Source organism: Zootoca vivipara, chromosome 5 (assembly GCF_963506605.1).
Source record: "Zootoca vivipara chromosome 5, rZooViv1.1, whole genome shotgun sequence".
Classification (NCBI taxonomy): Eukaryota; Metazoa; Chordata; class Lepidosauria; order Squamata; family Lacertidae; genus Zootoca; species Zootoca vivipara.
This window is the reverse complement of record NC_083280.1, coordinates 4466248-4482376: the sequence shown is the minus strand read 5'-3', so window position 1 is coordinate 4482376 and position 16129 is coordinate 4466248. Positions and strand designations below refer to the sequence as shown.

General features: G+C 51.5%; 1 protein-coding gene across 6 annotated transcripts in view; it reads right to left on the bottom strand.

Moving 5' to 3' along the window:
- The window catches only part of TNK2 (tyrosine kinase non receptor 2), a 97564-nt gene that overhangs the window by 59054 nt on the left and 22381 nt on the right, over window positions 1-16129 (bottom strand). Inside the window, exon 1 of one of the 6 annotated variants that reach the window (XM_060274272.1) lies at window positions 762-8444. The exons of 4 other annotated variants lie outside the window; for them this stretch is intronic. In XM_060274272.1, coding sequence (XP_060130255.1) covers window positions 762-911 — 150 coding nt within the window. In that variant the 5' untranslated portion in view covers window positions 912-8444. Of the gene's footprint in view, window positions 1-761; window positions 8445-16129 lie in introns of those variants that run through there. One more of the 6 variants, XM_060274273.1, reaches the window with a different exon arrangement.

The following is a 16129-nucleotide window of genomic DNA, read 5'->3' as shown; positions in this document are numbered from 1 at the left end:
TCTTTCCCTTAGGGGAAGCCTGTTTAGGGTTACAGCTTTGAAATTTGCTTCTCACAGCACAAACGGAGAAGGAAGTTTAGAAGCTGGCATGCAGCAAAAGGGAGCCCTTTTTGCCAACAAAATTCAGAAGAGCAAAAAGCTGGAACCTGGAAAGGAAGGGCTGCGATGAGCCACCGCATCTGTGTTGATGTCACACAAATTAGGAGCACTGAGGTCTACAGAGAAAAAAACTTGCAAGGAGTTTTTCCTGTGAGTTTACGGTCGAGAAAGGATTTAAAAGTTGGGTCCCTTTTGTCCAGATTCTGACACGCTTTCTGCTGTGCGCCACTGCTGCAGGGTTTATACAATGTGCTGTGCCAGTCACGTGTGAGAATACACAGACCCAGGTTGGTTTTGCTTGCACCAGTCTCTACATCAGTCTCTGGCACTAACCCTACGTGGAAGGTGCTTTCTCACGAGGGTCCCTAGACCTTTGGGGGGCCCTGGTGTTGCTGAACTCCAGCTGCTGCCATCCCATAATACTGGTTCTGCTGCCTGCTGGAAGGCCGCAAGTTCCCTACCCAAACTCCTACTGGTACCTTCATAACCCAGACCACAGCGGGGTGTGGCGGAACAGCGCCTACAGAGCAAGCTGCTAAAGAGGTGGCTCTAGTAAGCCAGCCAGGCTGCGCGCTTGTGTAAAAAGCAGCAGGGGAAGACCAACGCCGAAAGGGAGAGGAGGCAGGGCATTTCCTCATTGCAAACGGGCAGCGTTCTCTTACCGTGTACATGCGAAAGCGGGCCAGAAACGGGAAGGAGCGCCGCAGAGCCTCAAAGCGGCGCATCTCTGCTACCCAGAGAGGAATCTCTCTGCCAACCTTCCTCCTGTCTTGATATGACCGACGCACCTTTTGGAAAGGGACCCACAACATAAATGGGGGGTGGGGGGCTTCCCAGAGGCTGCAGCAGGATCCTTGCACTGTCAGCGGCTAGCAAAAGTCGCCAAAACCACCCGAGTTGCAGCACATTCCAACCAAGGCTGACTCCATTGGAGGGCAAAGGCACCCATCAATGCAGGGTCCTCAAAATGCTTCAGGGAACACTTGCATGCACCCGAGGAGAAATCCGAAGGAATTCCACCACTGTGGATGACGGAGATTGATGCAGTCCCAGGCAGTCAATGGCAGAGGCGTCTGACCTTTTGGGGGCAGACATCGTCCACGCTGCCTCGGTGTCCCCCCAGGAAAAACCGAGCAGAGACTTCAGCAAGGGTCGTGGATGTCAAAATTGCCTGTCCTGGCCTGCTTGAAATCTCCATGCTCAGCTTCCGATGCTAAGAAGAGGCAGCGAGCCAGCTCAGGCTCCAAAAGTTATCCGAATCCTGACAGGTCTGGGATCTGGGGGTCCTATGGGCAGCCAGGGCAAGAGAGAGCTTGTTGTGCCGTTCTCCACAACAGGACACTGTTGAGTCTGGTGCGCGCTGCGCCTGCAATCGCGCATGCTTGTTTTCTTTATCCTCTCCTCCCCTTTCCTCCTCTCTGGCCGGTCCCAAGGGAATCTCTCCCTCGCCTGCCCGCTAGCCTGGAACAGAGACTCTATGGTATTCGCAGGGAACGCAGCTTTGACCGGCTGCCAAGAGGTCAGCTTTAACTGTGGGCTGGAGAGGCAATTTCCTGTGGGCCTCTGCCTGGGATTTCAAATCGCTTCTCAGGCTCTCCCTCCTCCAGCCGTCTGGCTCAGACCTTGCTGGCAGACCTTGCTGGCCAGGGAGCATCCTGGGGTACCCTGGTTTCCCTGCAACATTATCACAGAATGGTGGAGATGGAAGGGACCCCCAAGGGCCATCTAGTCCAACCCCCTGCAATGCAGGAATCACAGCTAAAGAATCCCTGGCAGATGGTCATCCAATGAAGGAGAGTCCATCACCTTTCGAGGGAGTCTGCTCCACAGTCAAACAGCTCTCACCATCTGAAAGTTCTTCCTTATGTTTAGACAGAATCTCCTTTCTCGTCTCTGAATCCGTTGGTTTGAGTCCTACCCTCCAGAGCGGGAGAAAACAAGCTTGCTCCCTTTTCCATGTGACTGCCCTTCAGATATCTGAGGACGGCTATCAGATCTTCAAATATCTGAATTCCCAGTCTTCTTTTCTCAAGGCCAAACGCACCCAGTTCCCTCAACCGGCTTCATTTCCAGGCCCTTAATCATCTCGGTCGCCCTCCTCTGCACACATTCTACCTCAGGCATCCCCAAACTGCGGCCCTCCAGATGTTTTGGCCTACAACTCCCATGATCCCTAGCTAACAGGGCCAGTGGTCAGGGATGATGGGAATTGTAGTCCAAAACATCTGGAGGGCCGAAGTTTGGGGGTGCCTGTTCTACCTTGTCGATAAACTGTGATTCCCAGAACTGGACAAAAATGGAGAAGTGTGCTTCGTTGTCCTAATTTGCAGTTAGCGCTTTCCTTGGTGTCGAATCTGGGGCTGATGCAAAAATGTCAGTGTTTGTTTTTCCTCTCCTACTCCAGTGTGTACAACCCCCCCACCCAAAAAAAAACCTATTTTGAGCCTGGAGCGTAAGGAAGTGCCAAGCCATGCAGAATGTCCTCAGCGGCAAAAGCCACTATTTACTGGGGATAATTTGATGGCAGGCCTGGAAAAACGCTGGCGATGTGAGAGACCTGGAACTGCAGGAAACAGTGAAGTCTCCTCCTCTCCAAAATTGCTTCCCAGGCCTGCCACAAGGGAACGATGTGGGAAGGGTCTCATCCTGCCCCGAAGCCCACTTGGGCCTGCTGGGGATGGGGCAGAGCCCTTCCTTTAAGGCTTCCCAGCTTCTGCACCTGACAGCTGGCTGGCGGGGAGGCTGCGGGGGGAGGAGAAGGAGCAGGGAGCTTCCTCCAGCGCTAGGGTCTTGTCCCTCGTCCAAGCGGGGAGAAAAACAGGAGGAAAACAGGGCGACCTTCGCGGTGCCCTGGCTCCTTAACACTGCTTTCTTGTCTTCCAGCACATCCCCAAGGAGAACAGCTGGCCGGATCTGGAGCTAAACATTTTCTCTGCAGAGGGATGCTGAAGGCGTGAGGAGGGAAAGAAACAACAGGTTTCGGGGTGTTTTTTTTTCCGGGTGGGGGGTTAGCAAGATCCCGGGGGCCTGCCTTCCTGTTTACCAATCCGCCTGGAACAATTCCCACACTTTCAAGGCAGTAAAAAACAAAACAAAAAACACCAAGCACCGTTTGAATCATCCCACTTTGTAAAAAGTATGCATTTTTGTTGAAAAGGGGGTTGGGGGGGGGAGCCATGCAGAAAGACTGAGGGGGAAGCTTATTTTTGCAGCTGGCTTCTGATCAAATTGCAGCCTTGCACTTTTGCAGGGAAGGAAGTGCAACACGGGTCACGGCGTGCCAAAAGCAAAACAGCAGGTGCCACCAGATGCCTGCCATGGAAAGAGCTCCAGGTGACTCGAGACAGCGAGCCAAGCCGCAAGCAGCTAGGGAGGGCCACCCCCTGACCCTCTTCTCTGTTCCTTAGTCAGTTTGAGAATGAATCAGGGAGTCCTTATCGACCCCAAAACTGTACTAGGAATGTAAGAAGCACTGTTCCAGATAGGAGGGAGGGTCCACTGGCTGCAGCCGGATGCTTCCAGGAAGATCGCAAGCAAAGTGCAAAGGCAGCCAGCAAACCTCTGCTGCTACTTCTCCGTAGCTCAGGGTCTCGGGTTCAATCGCAAGCAGCCTCAGTTAAAAAGGAATCTCAGGCGGAAGAGCTGGCAAAGATCTCTCCTCAAAACTCTGGGAGTTGCAGGAAACTGTTTTATATTCCGCACCCATAAGAAATCCATCTTTTAGAGTGGCGACATCTACACTTTGGAACTCCCTGCCTCTTGATATCAAGCTAGCGCCTTCGCTGTACCCTTTTCGGCACCTGCTGAAAACATTTTTGTTTCGACAAGCCTACCCAGGTATCTAGAACGCTGATGTGCTTTTAGCTTATTTCTGGGTTTTTTGGGAATATTTTAATTCCTTTCATTAATAATTTTATTGCCTTGGTTTTTTTGCAAGCTGCTTTGGGGGCGTTTTTAAACAACCAAGTGGTAGATATACTTTATTAAATAAATAAATCATGCCAAGATATTGGTCCATCAAACTCAAAAGTGCCTACACCAAATATGGAGAACCCAAGGGCCATGTTTTCTTCTGGGGAGCCTGCCAGGGGCCACATGGCAGGGGTGGGCGGGACCAGAGACAAGAGTGGGCGGGGCCATCTTTCCCTTTGCACAGCGGGGACGAAAACACACACACACACACACACACACACACAGAAGAGCCATTGCCAGAGATCGCCCCGGTCCTAGAGATTGGCAGCAACTGCCCTAGCTTTCAGACAGAGGCCTCATCCATCCCTAACTGAAGGTGGAGCCTTCTATTTATTACTGTATTTCTTTGTTAAATTTATACCCTGCCCGTCACCCGAAGATCTCGGAGATGTTCACAAGAGCACAAAATAAATAGTTAAAGCAAAACGGAATAATCCCCCCCCCCCCCGCAAACACATTTGAAAGGTCTTGGAATATTAATCAGTCAAAGGCCTGGTCATGATAGAATTGTAGAGTTGGAAGGGACCCTGAGGATCATCTAGTCCAACCCCCCCTGCAATGCAGGACATTTGCAGTTGTCCCATACGTGGATCAAAACCGCAACCTTGACATTATCAGCACCATGCCCTAACCAACTGAGCTATCCAGGCTGAAGAGGGACGTTTTCACCTGGCATCTAAAAATAGATAATGAGGGTGCCAGGCAAACCTCCCTGGGGAGAGCATCCCACAAATGGGGAGCCACTGCAGAAAAGGCCCCGTTCTCGTGCTGCCGCCTTCCGGATGTCTGGTGGAGGAGGCACACAAAGAAGGACCTCAGATAATGATTGTAGGGTCTGGGTCAGTTCATATGGGGAGAGGCGCTCCTTGAGGTATTGCGGTCCTGAGCCATTTAAGGCTTTATAGGTCTAAACCAGCTCTTTGAATTGGGCCTGGAAACTAATTGGTAGCCAGTGCAGTTGAGCCAGGATCAGAGTACATAATATGTGCAAACCGTCTTGCCCTGGTGACAATTTGGCTGCTAAATGTTGCACCAGCTGATGTTTCCAAACCGTCCTCAGAGGCAGCCCTACGTATAATGTGCTCCAGTCGTCAAAGCTGGAGGTTACAAGAGCATAGGCAATGCGGCCCTTGGGAGACATGCTGCCAGCCGGAAGAGGCTGCAATAGGCTCTATGGACCAGTGGCCTGGCTCTGTATCGAATGTCTTCATCCTGAATGTGAAGGCTTCCTATATCTACCAGCTGTTGCCAGACCTCTCCCCTCCTCCTCCTCTGTAGACTTGTTTAATCCCATTTTCAAGCCGGAGTCTGCTGCCACATCTGGTGGCAGTGAACCCCGCCGTTTAAGTGTGTCGTGCAAAGAAGTACTCTCCCGCATGTGTCCTGAATCCGTGCCACAACTCAGTTTTCCCTCCCTCTAATTATTTGCAGCCTCCCGTGCCTCTGAGAGAAGTCAGGAAAAAGGATTCTCCGTGTGGGGCTTAATTCAAGCCAGAATTCTTGCAGGGCTCTGCCCCACAAACAGTTCTGAACAAGGCTGGGGAACTGCGTCAGAAGCAGGGAACTGGGCAGAGGAAGTCCTTGCCCCCACCTTCGCCCCTTTCCCCCCAAATGTGCAGAACTGTCCTCGCAAAGGCCCATCGCTCAGCGGGAGAAAATGCGCTTGGCATGCAGAAGGTTCCCAGGTTCAATCCACGGCAGCATCTCCAGGTAGCTAGGAAAAGACTCCCTGGAGAGCTGCTGCCAGCCAGTGCAAGCAGCACTGAAGTAGATGGGGCAATGGACCATCTCTTTGCCTTTCCTAAGATATACCGCAAACTGCTTTGGGCTCCTACCAGGAATGAATCGGGCAGGGAGGGTGGGGATCAGCCTTGTGAGAAGTTTAAGATTTTCAGCCAGAAGTGGATGGGTTGTTGTTAAAAAATCATCAGGGTTAAGGTCCCCTCTAAATGTCCTTTTTATCGTGCAGCCATGACGACAGCCAACATGGTGCAGCAGTTATGACCGTCGGACCAGGACCTGGGAGAGACCAGGTTTCAAATCCCCACTTGGCCATGGCGCTCATTTTGTGACCTTGGGGCGGTCAAACGCTCTCAGGCCAGCGGCCTACCTCGCAGGGCTGTTGTGGAGATTCAATGAGGAGCAGGAGAACCATGTGACCACCTGATTTATTTACTCCATTTGCATCCGCTCCCTTTTGCTCCAAAGAGCTCAAGGTGGCGTACTCAGCACTCCCCCTCCTCATTTAATAAAACAACCCTGTGAGGTAGGTGAGGCTGAGAGGCAGTGACCCAACACCAGAGGTCACCCAAGGAGCTTCGTGGCCGGGCGGGGAATTGAGCTCCTGGAGAAGAAAGGGGGGATTAAAACACAATAAATAAATAAATACAGTAACCAAATGATCTGTGCTCATCAGGGCAGCTTTCGACACGACACAACTTTCAGTACTGTTTCCACCTACCAAAGTTCCGGGCAGGACACAACAATCTGTGCCCGTTTCGAAACTTGCTGCTGCAATCCTGTAACTTTTCACACCCCAAGGGTTTTGGAGGGGGAGAGGAAGGTTGTCCCACTTCTGTGGAGGTTAGGGTCGCCCCCCACCCCCAGGTGGCAATGGCGCAATTAATATTGAGAAAGGATCACAGAACAACTAATAATAATGAATAATATAACAATAATGAACTATTTTTTGCATCTGCCGCCATTCTGCAGGAGCATTAAGGCTGGCTGGCAGTGGCACGCTTTGTGAATAAAAATCACAAATCCTGCAACAAACTACAGGCAGTCTCTTTCTCAGCACTGCCCCCCTGCTCATAATTGTTGTTATTATTATTGATTGCATTTATATCCCATACATTCATATGCATGGTTTTCCTCCTCTTCCTCCTCAATTAATCCCCACAGCAACCCTGCAAGGTGGGATAGGCTGAGAGTGATGGACAATCCCAAGATCCTCTAGTAAATTTCATGGCCGAGTGAGGATTCGAACCTGGGTCCCCCGGATCCTAGTCCGACATCCAACTCCAGACACGGGCTCTGATCCTCCCCTCACAATTCTTTAATGTGACCCTTAAGAGCTAGAGAGTTGCTTTTGAAATCTCAAAGAAATCAATCAATCTGAAATGGTCGGGTTCTGTTCCAGAGGAGTCAGTCCTGAATGGGCAAAGGGAAATCTGCACATGTGCAGAGTCTGAGAGAATGAACAAGTCTTACACTGCACACAATTGCAAAGTGATAAGGCCGGTTCAATGGAACATGCGGTAACAATTAGCGCTGACCTGATTTGCATGCGTTAAAGGCGTAAGAGACAGGCAGGGGGGTGTTTGATGCTTGCCAGGCTGTGCCAGGCACAGCCAAAGTCCTCCGAGGGCACCCAGTACAGCCCATCTTGGGAATTATAGCATTGCCAATGGCCTCCCCCCCTTACAGGTTTACTTCCTGGCCCAAATCATCCTAGCTTTGCTAGCCATGAGGAACATCACCACAGGAGTCTCCTGGGCACTGAAGCGCCACCACAGAATCACAGAACTGTAGAGTTGAAAGGGCCCCCCAAGGGTCATCTAGTTCAACCCCTTGCTTTGCACTCTGACCCCTGGAGAGCCTACTCAGTCCCACCCCCACCCACATCGCTCGCCCGTTCCCAAGCCTGCCTTCCAGTCACGAGGGCTAGAAACTTGCTCGTTTTTGAACAAAAGCTCACGCTCCCACAGGGGCAATGTGGTGTAATGGTCAGGGTGTTGCGCTAGGTGCTTGAAGACCAGGGTTCAAATCCCCACTCGGCCATGAAGCGCACTGGGTGTAGCCCTGGGCCAATCACTGCCTCTCAGCCCAACCTACCTCTCGGGGTTTTTGTGGGGGTTAAATAGAGACCGGGGTGGGGGGAGAAAACCATTGAGCTCCATGGGATCTAATTGCGACAATTAGGTAAATAAATCTGTGCTACGAGTTTCCTCCAAAACAATAGCGGCTGGGATAAGCTGGTTTGGGAAAGCTCTCCCGGGACGCAATGCTAGGTCTAGATCCACGGGGGCAAGAACAGAAGAAAAGCCTACTGGATGAGGCCCACCTTAGTCCAGCATCCTGTTCTCACAGGGGTCAGCCAGATGCTTGTTTGTAAACCCGCAATTGCAGAATCGAAGAATCCAGAGGCCGTCTCCGCCAAGAGGAGAGCAAATCAGCTGAGCCACATTTCGATGCCGCAGCCCTCCTCGCCCCCGGCACCGCCTGGCGAACACCCCCTGGTGGAGACCACCAAATCCACCAGGACTTGCTGAGCATAGAATGGGCAACACGGCACCCACCCTCCCTCCCAGTAACAGAGGCAGGGCAGAAACCAGTGAGAAACTCCCATGCCCACAAACCGGAGCTGAACGGGAAGAGCAGGCGGTTTGGCCTCCGAGGTCTGATCCATTCGTGTCCCAGGCTGCTGCCCATATCGGTGCCTGCTTTCTGAGCCCCCCCCCCCGGCCACTGACCCACCTTGTCGTCGTCCCCCTCCAGGGCCGGGCCACCTCTGCCACCAACCAATCTGAGCTGAAGGAACGGATTCTCTCAACCCCAAATACGACCATCTACGAGATCTGGATTAGTGAGGCAGGCTTTCTTTTTTAAAAAAAAGGTGTCTGAGAGCAAAAGGGGAAAAGGGCCCTTAGAGAAACATGACAATCCTCCGTTTTATAGGAATATGTCTACTTACCTGCATGCGGTCCCTATCCAAAATGCACTTTTTCTCTCCATTGCCCTTGCTGAACATCAACAACACCGCCATCTCCCCTCCGGTCGGCAACCACTTTGGAATCTGGACAGTCCTGTTCCCCCCACTTGATCTGTTTACACTTCTTCTAAAAATACAATCCGGACTAACCAGCCCTCATGTCCACTTTGGGGCAGCGTTCTTCTGTTAAGTCAGCCGGGATTGCCAAAGGTATGTGCCTGACCCCTTGGCCTTGGATTGAGCACAGGAACCTGCCCCTGGTCCCTCCAGACCAGTGTCGCCTGCTCTGACTGGCAGCAGCTCTCCAGGGCTTAAAGCCGTGTGTGTGTGTGTGTGTGTGTGTGTGAGAGAGAGAGAGAGAGGGGGGGGGGAGAGGGAGAGGGAGAGGGAGAGGGAGAGAGGAGCTGTAGCCTTCCAGACTACAACACCCATAATTCCATGAGACATTGTTCATGCTGCCTGGGAATTATGGGAGTTGGAGTCCAACAACATCCGGAGGGCATCAGGTTCCGCTTCTGCTACCCAAGAGCTGTTTAAACTGCTGAGCCCAGGGATTAGGGTGGAAGGGACCCCGAGGGTCATCTAGCCCAACCCCCTGGAACGAAAGCATGCGCTTGGTCACAAAGCCCTTGCCATGGCCCTGGCATAATTGCAGACTGGAGCTCAGTATGCAAGGGGAAACCAATCACGTACAAGCTTTCCTGAGAACAGAGATCCCCCCGGGCAAATTTGGATCCAGATCCAATTCTTTTTCAAAAGCGGGATTTCACACCGCCCGGAGTCGGCGGCCGCAAACTCAGCTGCGGAGCGAAAACACAAGAGAGGAGGAGGGATGTGTGGCCAAAGGGATGCAAAACCGAATGCAGCCGTGCACAAGGAAGCAAGGCTCAGTGATGTGGAGAAGCATGGCAAAAAAATTCTGTGAAAGTATTTTGTTAGTGTTTCATTTCTTGTTTACGACTAATGTTGTTACGTTGCAGGAGGGGTGCTTTTTTCATGTTGTGAGCCACCTTGAGCATGGTCTGAAATGCGGAAAGGTGGCATGCAAATAAAATTAGGATCTATATGGGTGAAAGGTAGATTTGAAATTGTTTTATCAACCATATCCTGTAATTCAATCACAGGAGTGCCACTTAAAAGGTGCGTAAATATTATCAATGTCTATATATCAGTCTTTCCTGACCTGGTGTCCTCCAAACATTTTGAACTACAGCTGTGCTCCAGATGTATTCCAAAACATCTGGAGGGCACCAGGTTGGGGAAGACACATCTGCATGCCATTGCCGTTTTATTTATTTCATTGCAGTTATATCCCACTTCTTTCTCCTCCAAGGAACTCGAGATGGCATGCATGAGTCTCCCCCCTCATTTAATCCTCACCAACAGCCCTGTGAGGTAGGCCAGGATGAGAGACAGTCACTGCCTGCCTCCCGATCACCCAGTGAGCTTTGTGTCTGAATGGGGATTCGAACCCTGCTCTCCCAGGTCCGAGTCCAACACTCTAACATCACACATTTAAGGCCCTGTGATACCACTTTAAACAGTCCAGGCTTCCCCCAAAGACTTTTGGGAGTTGTAGTTTGTCAAGGGTGCAAAGGCTAGATAGGAGGCCTCTATCCCCCTCACAGAGCTACAATTCCCAGAGCGGTTTACAGCCAGTCCCTCTTCTCAGAATACAATCTGAATCACTGAGAGAGTGGGGGGAGGACGGGAAATGAGGCAGGGGCGAATAACAGAGGATGAATATGAGTAAATGCATTTACACATACAGTACTTCACTTCAGTAGTGGGAGGGATTAAGGCTGAGTCTTCACAAATGTCTTTTAAGGAAGGACTCGGAGCTAAGGGCACTACAAGCACTGTGTAGGCTTGCAAATTTATTTAGCTGGCTTTTTAATGTGGCGATATGGTTGTGAGACGCCCTGAGACCTTAAGGGGAATGGCCAGATTGGGCAAAGGGCTGATTAAAAGTCAATAATAATAATAATAATAATAATAATAATAATAATAATAATAATATCACAACAGTAATCACAATAGTAGTAATTCCTGGGAGACAGCTACAAATGTACAGGGCAGCAAGGGGGAGAGATATCAGCCTGCAACATGGCTGGGCGGGGGGCACTGGAACCCCTTCCAAATATAAGGAGGATTCTCTAAACGAGGAGCCCTTTCATTTCCGGAAGAAAAGAAATAAGAGCTGCGCTGGGGCTTCCCCCCTGCAGAGCCGAATGGAAAGGGAAACCAACCCCCCCCCCAACCTTCGCACTCCCCACAACCCATCCGTCAGATCCTGGCACCCCACAGGGCTGAGGTGGGGGACTGCCATAGGACCCCCCTCCTCCAGCACTCCCCCTTCCTTGCCAAAGCCATACTGACCCTCTGTCCTGGCACCACGAGCAGATCCGGCCTGGGTGCCCGAGGCTGGGAGTCTGGGGGAGCCGCGAACCCCTCCACCTCCTCGTCCTCCCCAGTCGCCAGCCGCTGATAATCCGACTTCTCCCCCATGGCTGAGTGGAGCTGTGCAAAATCCGGAGGCCGGATCCTGGCTGAGAGCAAGGCGTGCTGTGCCGCAGTCCCAGAATGCAAGGAGCCTGGCCCGGCCTCACCTGGCCGAGGGATCAGGGGGCCATCTTAGCCTCTGGTCAGGAGTGAGCCAGCCCTTCCCAGAGGTGGGTGGCAGGAGGATAGCCCTAGAGCTCTCAGGCATCCCACTGGCCGACCCCCTCCTCCCTGCGCCTGCATCCCGTCGCCATGGCGAGAGAGATAGAAGGAGGCCTCTCAGAGAGGATGCTGTGATGCTCTGAGTTTAATCCTAGGTGGCGGATTGTGGGAGGGAGGGAGGGAGGGAGGGAGGATTCCCAGCAAAGAGGCGGAAGATTCGGAAGATTCAGTCGGAGAGGCAACGTCCTTTTTCCAGGCAACTGGGCAAGGAGGAAGGTGATGGAGGAAACTGGCTTTCTTAAAATCCTGCCCCGGTGCGAAACCAAGGTGGCACAGAAAAGATGGGGCAGCGATGCTGCTCAGAATAGAAACCAGGATCAGCCCCCACACACCCCCTGCCTGCAGCTGTGCTCTCTTCCCCCCTCCCTCCCCTTGCGGTGGCTCCATCTCCCCCTCCCCTTCCCCTGGCGAGCCAATGAGCAAGGACTCAGAGAGGGAGAGGGCCTTTTTCTGGCTCACACCACCTGGGCCAGCTGCTTTCTTCAAAGCAGGGGGGGTTGGGGAGTACAAAGGGGGATCCGTCTGCCTAGATCAGGCTTTGCCAACCTGGCATGCTGCCTCTGGCCCCACGGAGGAGGACGGAATGTATGGACCATTTCTCTGGCCCATTCAGGGCCTTATCCTCCTCTTAAGCAAAAGCCAAAGAAGCAGGCATGTCTCTGACAGCAGAGAACATGGCGAGTGTGGCTAGTGGTTGCTGGTAGCCTGATTCTCCCCTGCGAATTTGTCTCCTCCGCTTTACAGCCATCCAGAATAGTGGCCATCAATGCCTCTTGGGGGAGAAAACTCGTGTGTGTGTGTGTGTGTGTGTGTGTGTGTAGAAGACCAGCTGGAAGGTGTGCAGAGGAGGGCAACCAAGACGATCAAGGGTCTGCAAACCAAGCCATATGAGGAACGGTTGAATGAGCTGGGTACGTTTAGCCTAGGGGAGACTGAGATGAGATATGAGAGCCATCTTCAAATATCTCAAGGGAAGATGGAGCAAGCCTTTCTCCTGCTTCAAGGGTAGGACTCAAAGACAAAACATTAGGAAGGTCATAGAATCATAGAATCATAGAGCTGGAAGAGACCACAAGGGCCATCCAGTCCAACCCCCTGCCAAGCAGGAAACACCATCAAAGCATTCCTGACATATGCCTGTCAAGCCTCTGCTTAAATACCTCCAAAGAAGGAGACTCCACCACACTCCTTGGTAGCAAATTCCACTGCCAAACAGCTCTTACTGTCAGGAAGTTCTTCCTAATGTTTAGGTGGAATCTTCTTTCTTGTAGTTTGAATCCATTGCTCCGTGTCCGCTTCTCTGGAGCAGCAGAAAACAACCTTTCTCCCTCCTCTATATGACATCCTTTCATATATTTGAACATGGCTATCACATCACCCCTTAACCTTCTCTTCTCCAGGCTAAACATACCCAGCTCCCTAAGGTGGTGGACTCTCCTTCCTTGGAGGTTTTAAAGCAGAGGTTGGGTGGCCATCTGTCATGGATGCTTTAGCAGAGATTCCTGCCTTGCAGGGGGTTGGACCAGGTGACCCTTCGTGGTCCCTTCCAACTCTACAATTCTTTGATTCTATAAAGAGTCTTCTTCTGTCTTGAATCTCCCATCAGTCATCTCCCTTCGATGACCTCCACTGGGTTCTAGTATTGCAAGAGAGGGAGGAAAAAACACATCTCTGTCCACTTCCAACATACCATGCATGGTCTGGGACACTCATGTCCTGCCTGAGGGTATCTTCCCCTTGGGGCATCTGACTGGATACCCTGAGAACAGGATGCTGGACCAGATTGGCCTGATCCAGCAAATGCTTTTATGATAAGAGAGGCTGACATCACATGCTGTGTGCACCAGCTGGAAAAGCAGGAACCAGGTCCTAAGGAACACGGGGGCCCAAGTCCAAGAGAGGAACATGTGGCTCCCATAAGCCTCAGGCAGTGTAATAATAATAATAATAATAATAATAATAATAATAATAATAATAATAAATTTATTATTTATACCCCGCCCATCTGGCTGGGTTTCCCCAGCCACTCTGGGCGGCTTCCAACAGAAAAATAATCTGCCTCCCTAAACAGTCCATAATAATTCTATCTGATAAAACATCTGGGGGGAGGCAGTTTCCCCAACCCTGATCTGCAGTGGAGTGACTCGTAAGAGCAGAGAAAGAGCATCTGCTGGATCAGGCCAGTGTCCCATCCTGCTCTCAGTGGCCAACCAGATGCCCTCAATGGGAAACCCACAAGCAGGATTCGAACACAAAAGCACTCTCCCCTTGTTTGGTTTCCAGCAACTTGCATCCATCGCCACTGTGACTAGCAGCTTTTAATGTTTAATAGATTATTGCATTTTAATGTTCTGTTCTGTTGGAAGCTGCCCAGAGTGGCTGGGGAAACTCAGGCAAATGTGCGGTGTATAAATAAATTATTATTATTATTATTATTATTATTATTATTATTATTACAACGCCTCTCCTCCATGAATTTGTCTACTCCTCTTTTAAAGCCATCCAGGGTTGGGGGCCGTCACAAACCCCTGCAGGAGGGAGTTCCCCAAGGCACTGCGTGAATAAGTCCTTTTCTTTTTATCTGTCCCCAACCTTCCAGCTCCATGAGATGCCCATGAATGTTTACTGGTAGGAGAGAGGAAGGAAAACTTTATTTTTCCTAACCATGCCATTCATAATGTTATACGCTTCTATCACGCATTAAAAAGTCCCAATGAGAGCTTTCTTCATCCCCTCGGCTCCTACAGTTCTCTTTCCCCGCTTGGAAGAGCAGTAAGAGATTTGTCCTTCCTTGATGATCATGGTGCGGTATCTGTTCGAGCCGTCAAAGCACCACCGACTCCAGGTGCTCACGGGGAACACCTGTGTGTGCCTCCAGTTCCATGCAGGGCCTCCTCAAAGGTCCCATATGCTCTCCTCTGTCATACCAGAGAGCGCAGCTCATCGGCAGAGGCAGGAAGAGTCCTGCGGCAGCAGACGCGCGAAAGGGGCCCTGCCCACCCACGCCTGTCAGTGCACCGGCAGAGCAGGAATCCAGGACGCACGCCAGGCCATGGCAGGCGGAAGTGATGGATGGAGGGGCGGGAAAGCAGCCAGCTCCAGGCTCCCAAGCCCCAGAGGAACGAGGAACAGACAAGGGCCGTGGAGGAATAAACAAACGAGAAATGTCAGCTCGGTCCTCAGAACTTCTTTGTGTGGGAGGGGAAAGCATTCGTGAAATTGCTCTGCTGGACTTGAGGTTTCTCAGCGTGGAATAAATAAGCTGGAAGTCATAGAATCACGGAATTGTAGGGTTGGGGGCTAAAGCTGTGTTTCACCTAAGGCAGGGATGAGTCACCTTTGGCTTTCCATATGTTGTTGAACTCCAATCCCAGCGATCATGGCCAGCGGTCCAGCCACGAGTTCCCTGCCATCTTGCCCTACAATCCTAATCTTCCTCCTTCTTCCATGGCTCTTGCTTCCGTGTCCCTGTTTCTGCCATTCTGCTCTTTGCAGGGCATTGATTCAGCTTCCCATCCTCTGGAGACCAACTTGTTGTTGTTTAGTCGTGTCCGACTCTTCGTGACCCCATGGACCAGAGCACGCCAGGCACTCCTGTCTTGCACTGCCTCCCGCAGTTTGGTCAAACTCATGTTCGTAGCTTCGAGAACACTGTCCAACCATCTCGTCCTCTGTCGTCCCCTTCTCCTTGTGCCCTCAATCTTTCCCAACATCAAGGTCTTTTCCAGGGAGTCTCCTCTTCTCATGAGGTGGCCAAAGTATTGGAGACTCAGCTTCAGGATCTGTCCTTCCAGTGACCACTCAGGGCTGATGTCCTTCAGAATGGATGGGTTTGATCTTCTTGCAGTCTGTGGGACTCTCAAGAGTCTCCTCCAGCACCATAATTCAAAAGCATCAATTCTTCGGCGATCAGCCTTCTTTATGGTCCGGCTCTCACTTCCATACACTACTGGGAAAACCATAGCTTTAACTATATGGACCTTTGTCGGCAAGGTGATATCTCTGCTTTTTAAGATGCTGTCTAGGTTTGTCATTGTTTTTCTCCCAAGAAGCAGGCGTCTTTTAATTTCGTGACTGCTGTCACCATCTGCAGTGATCATAGAGCCCAAGAAGGTAAAATCTCTCACTGCCTCCACTGACTAAACCACAACAAATATTCGGTCTCTGGTTGGCAGCCCCTCCTCCCCAGACCTCAACAGAGGCTCCCCAGTTCAGATTCTCCTTCTCAAACAAAAGTGGGAAACTGAGACCTGTGGGATGTCAGGACAAACCAGGCCAGTGACCTCGCCAGAGCTACTACACCTTGTGAGCAGGATGAAGAAAGCAGGCCATGAGCTGACTTCTCCCCACATCCTGTTCCATGATGCAGAAGGCATCGTAACCCTGCGCCTTGGTGTCACTGAGCATTGCAGAGGCCGTGGCTCAGTGGAAGAGGACCTGCTTTGCATGCGGAAGGTCCCAGGTCCAATTCCTGGCATCTCTAGACGAGGATAAGGGAGACCCAGGTCAAAAACCTGCAGAGGGGCTGCCAGTCAGTGTTGGCAACACTGGGCTAGGTGGACCAACGGTCTTACTCCATATATAAGGCAGTTTCCTCTGCTTCCTATATTCCCTGCCCCG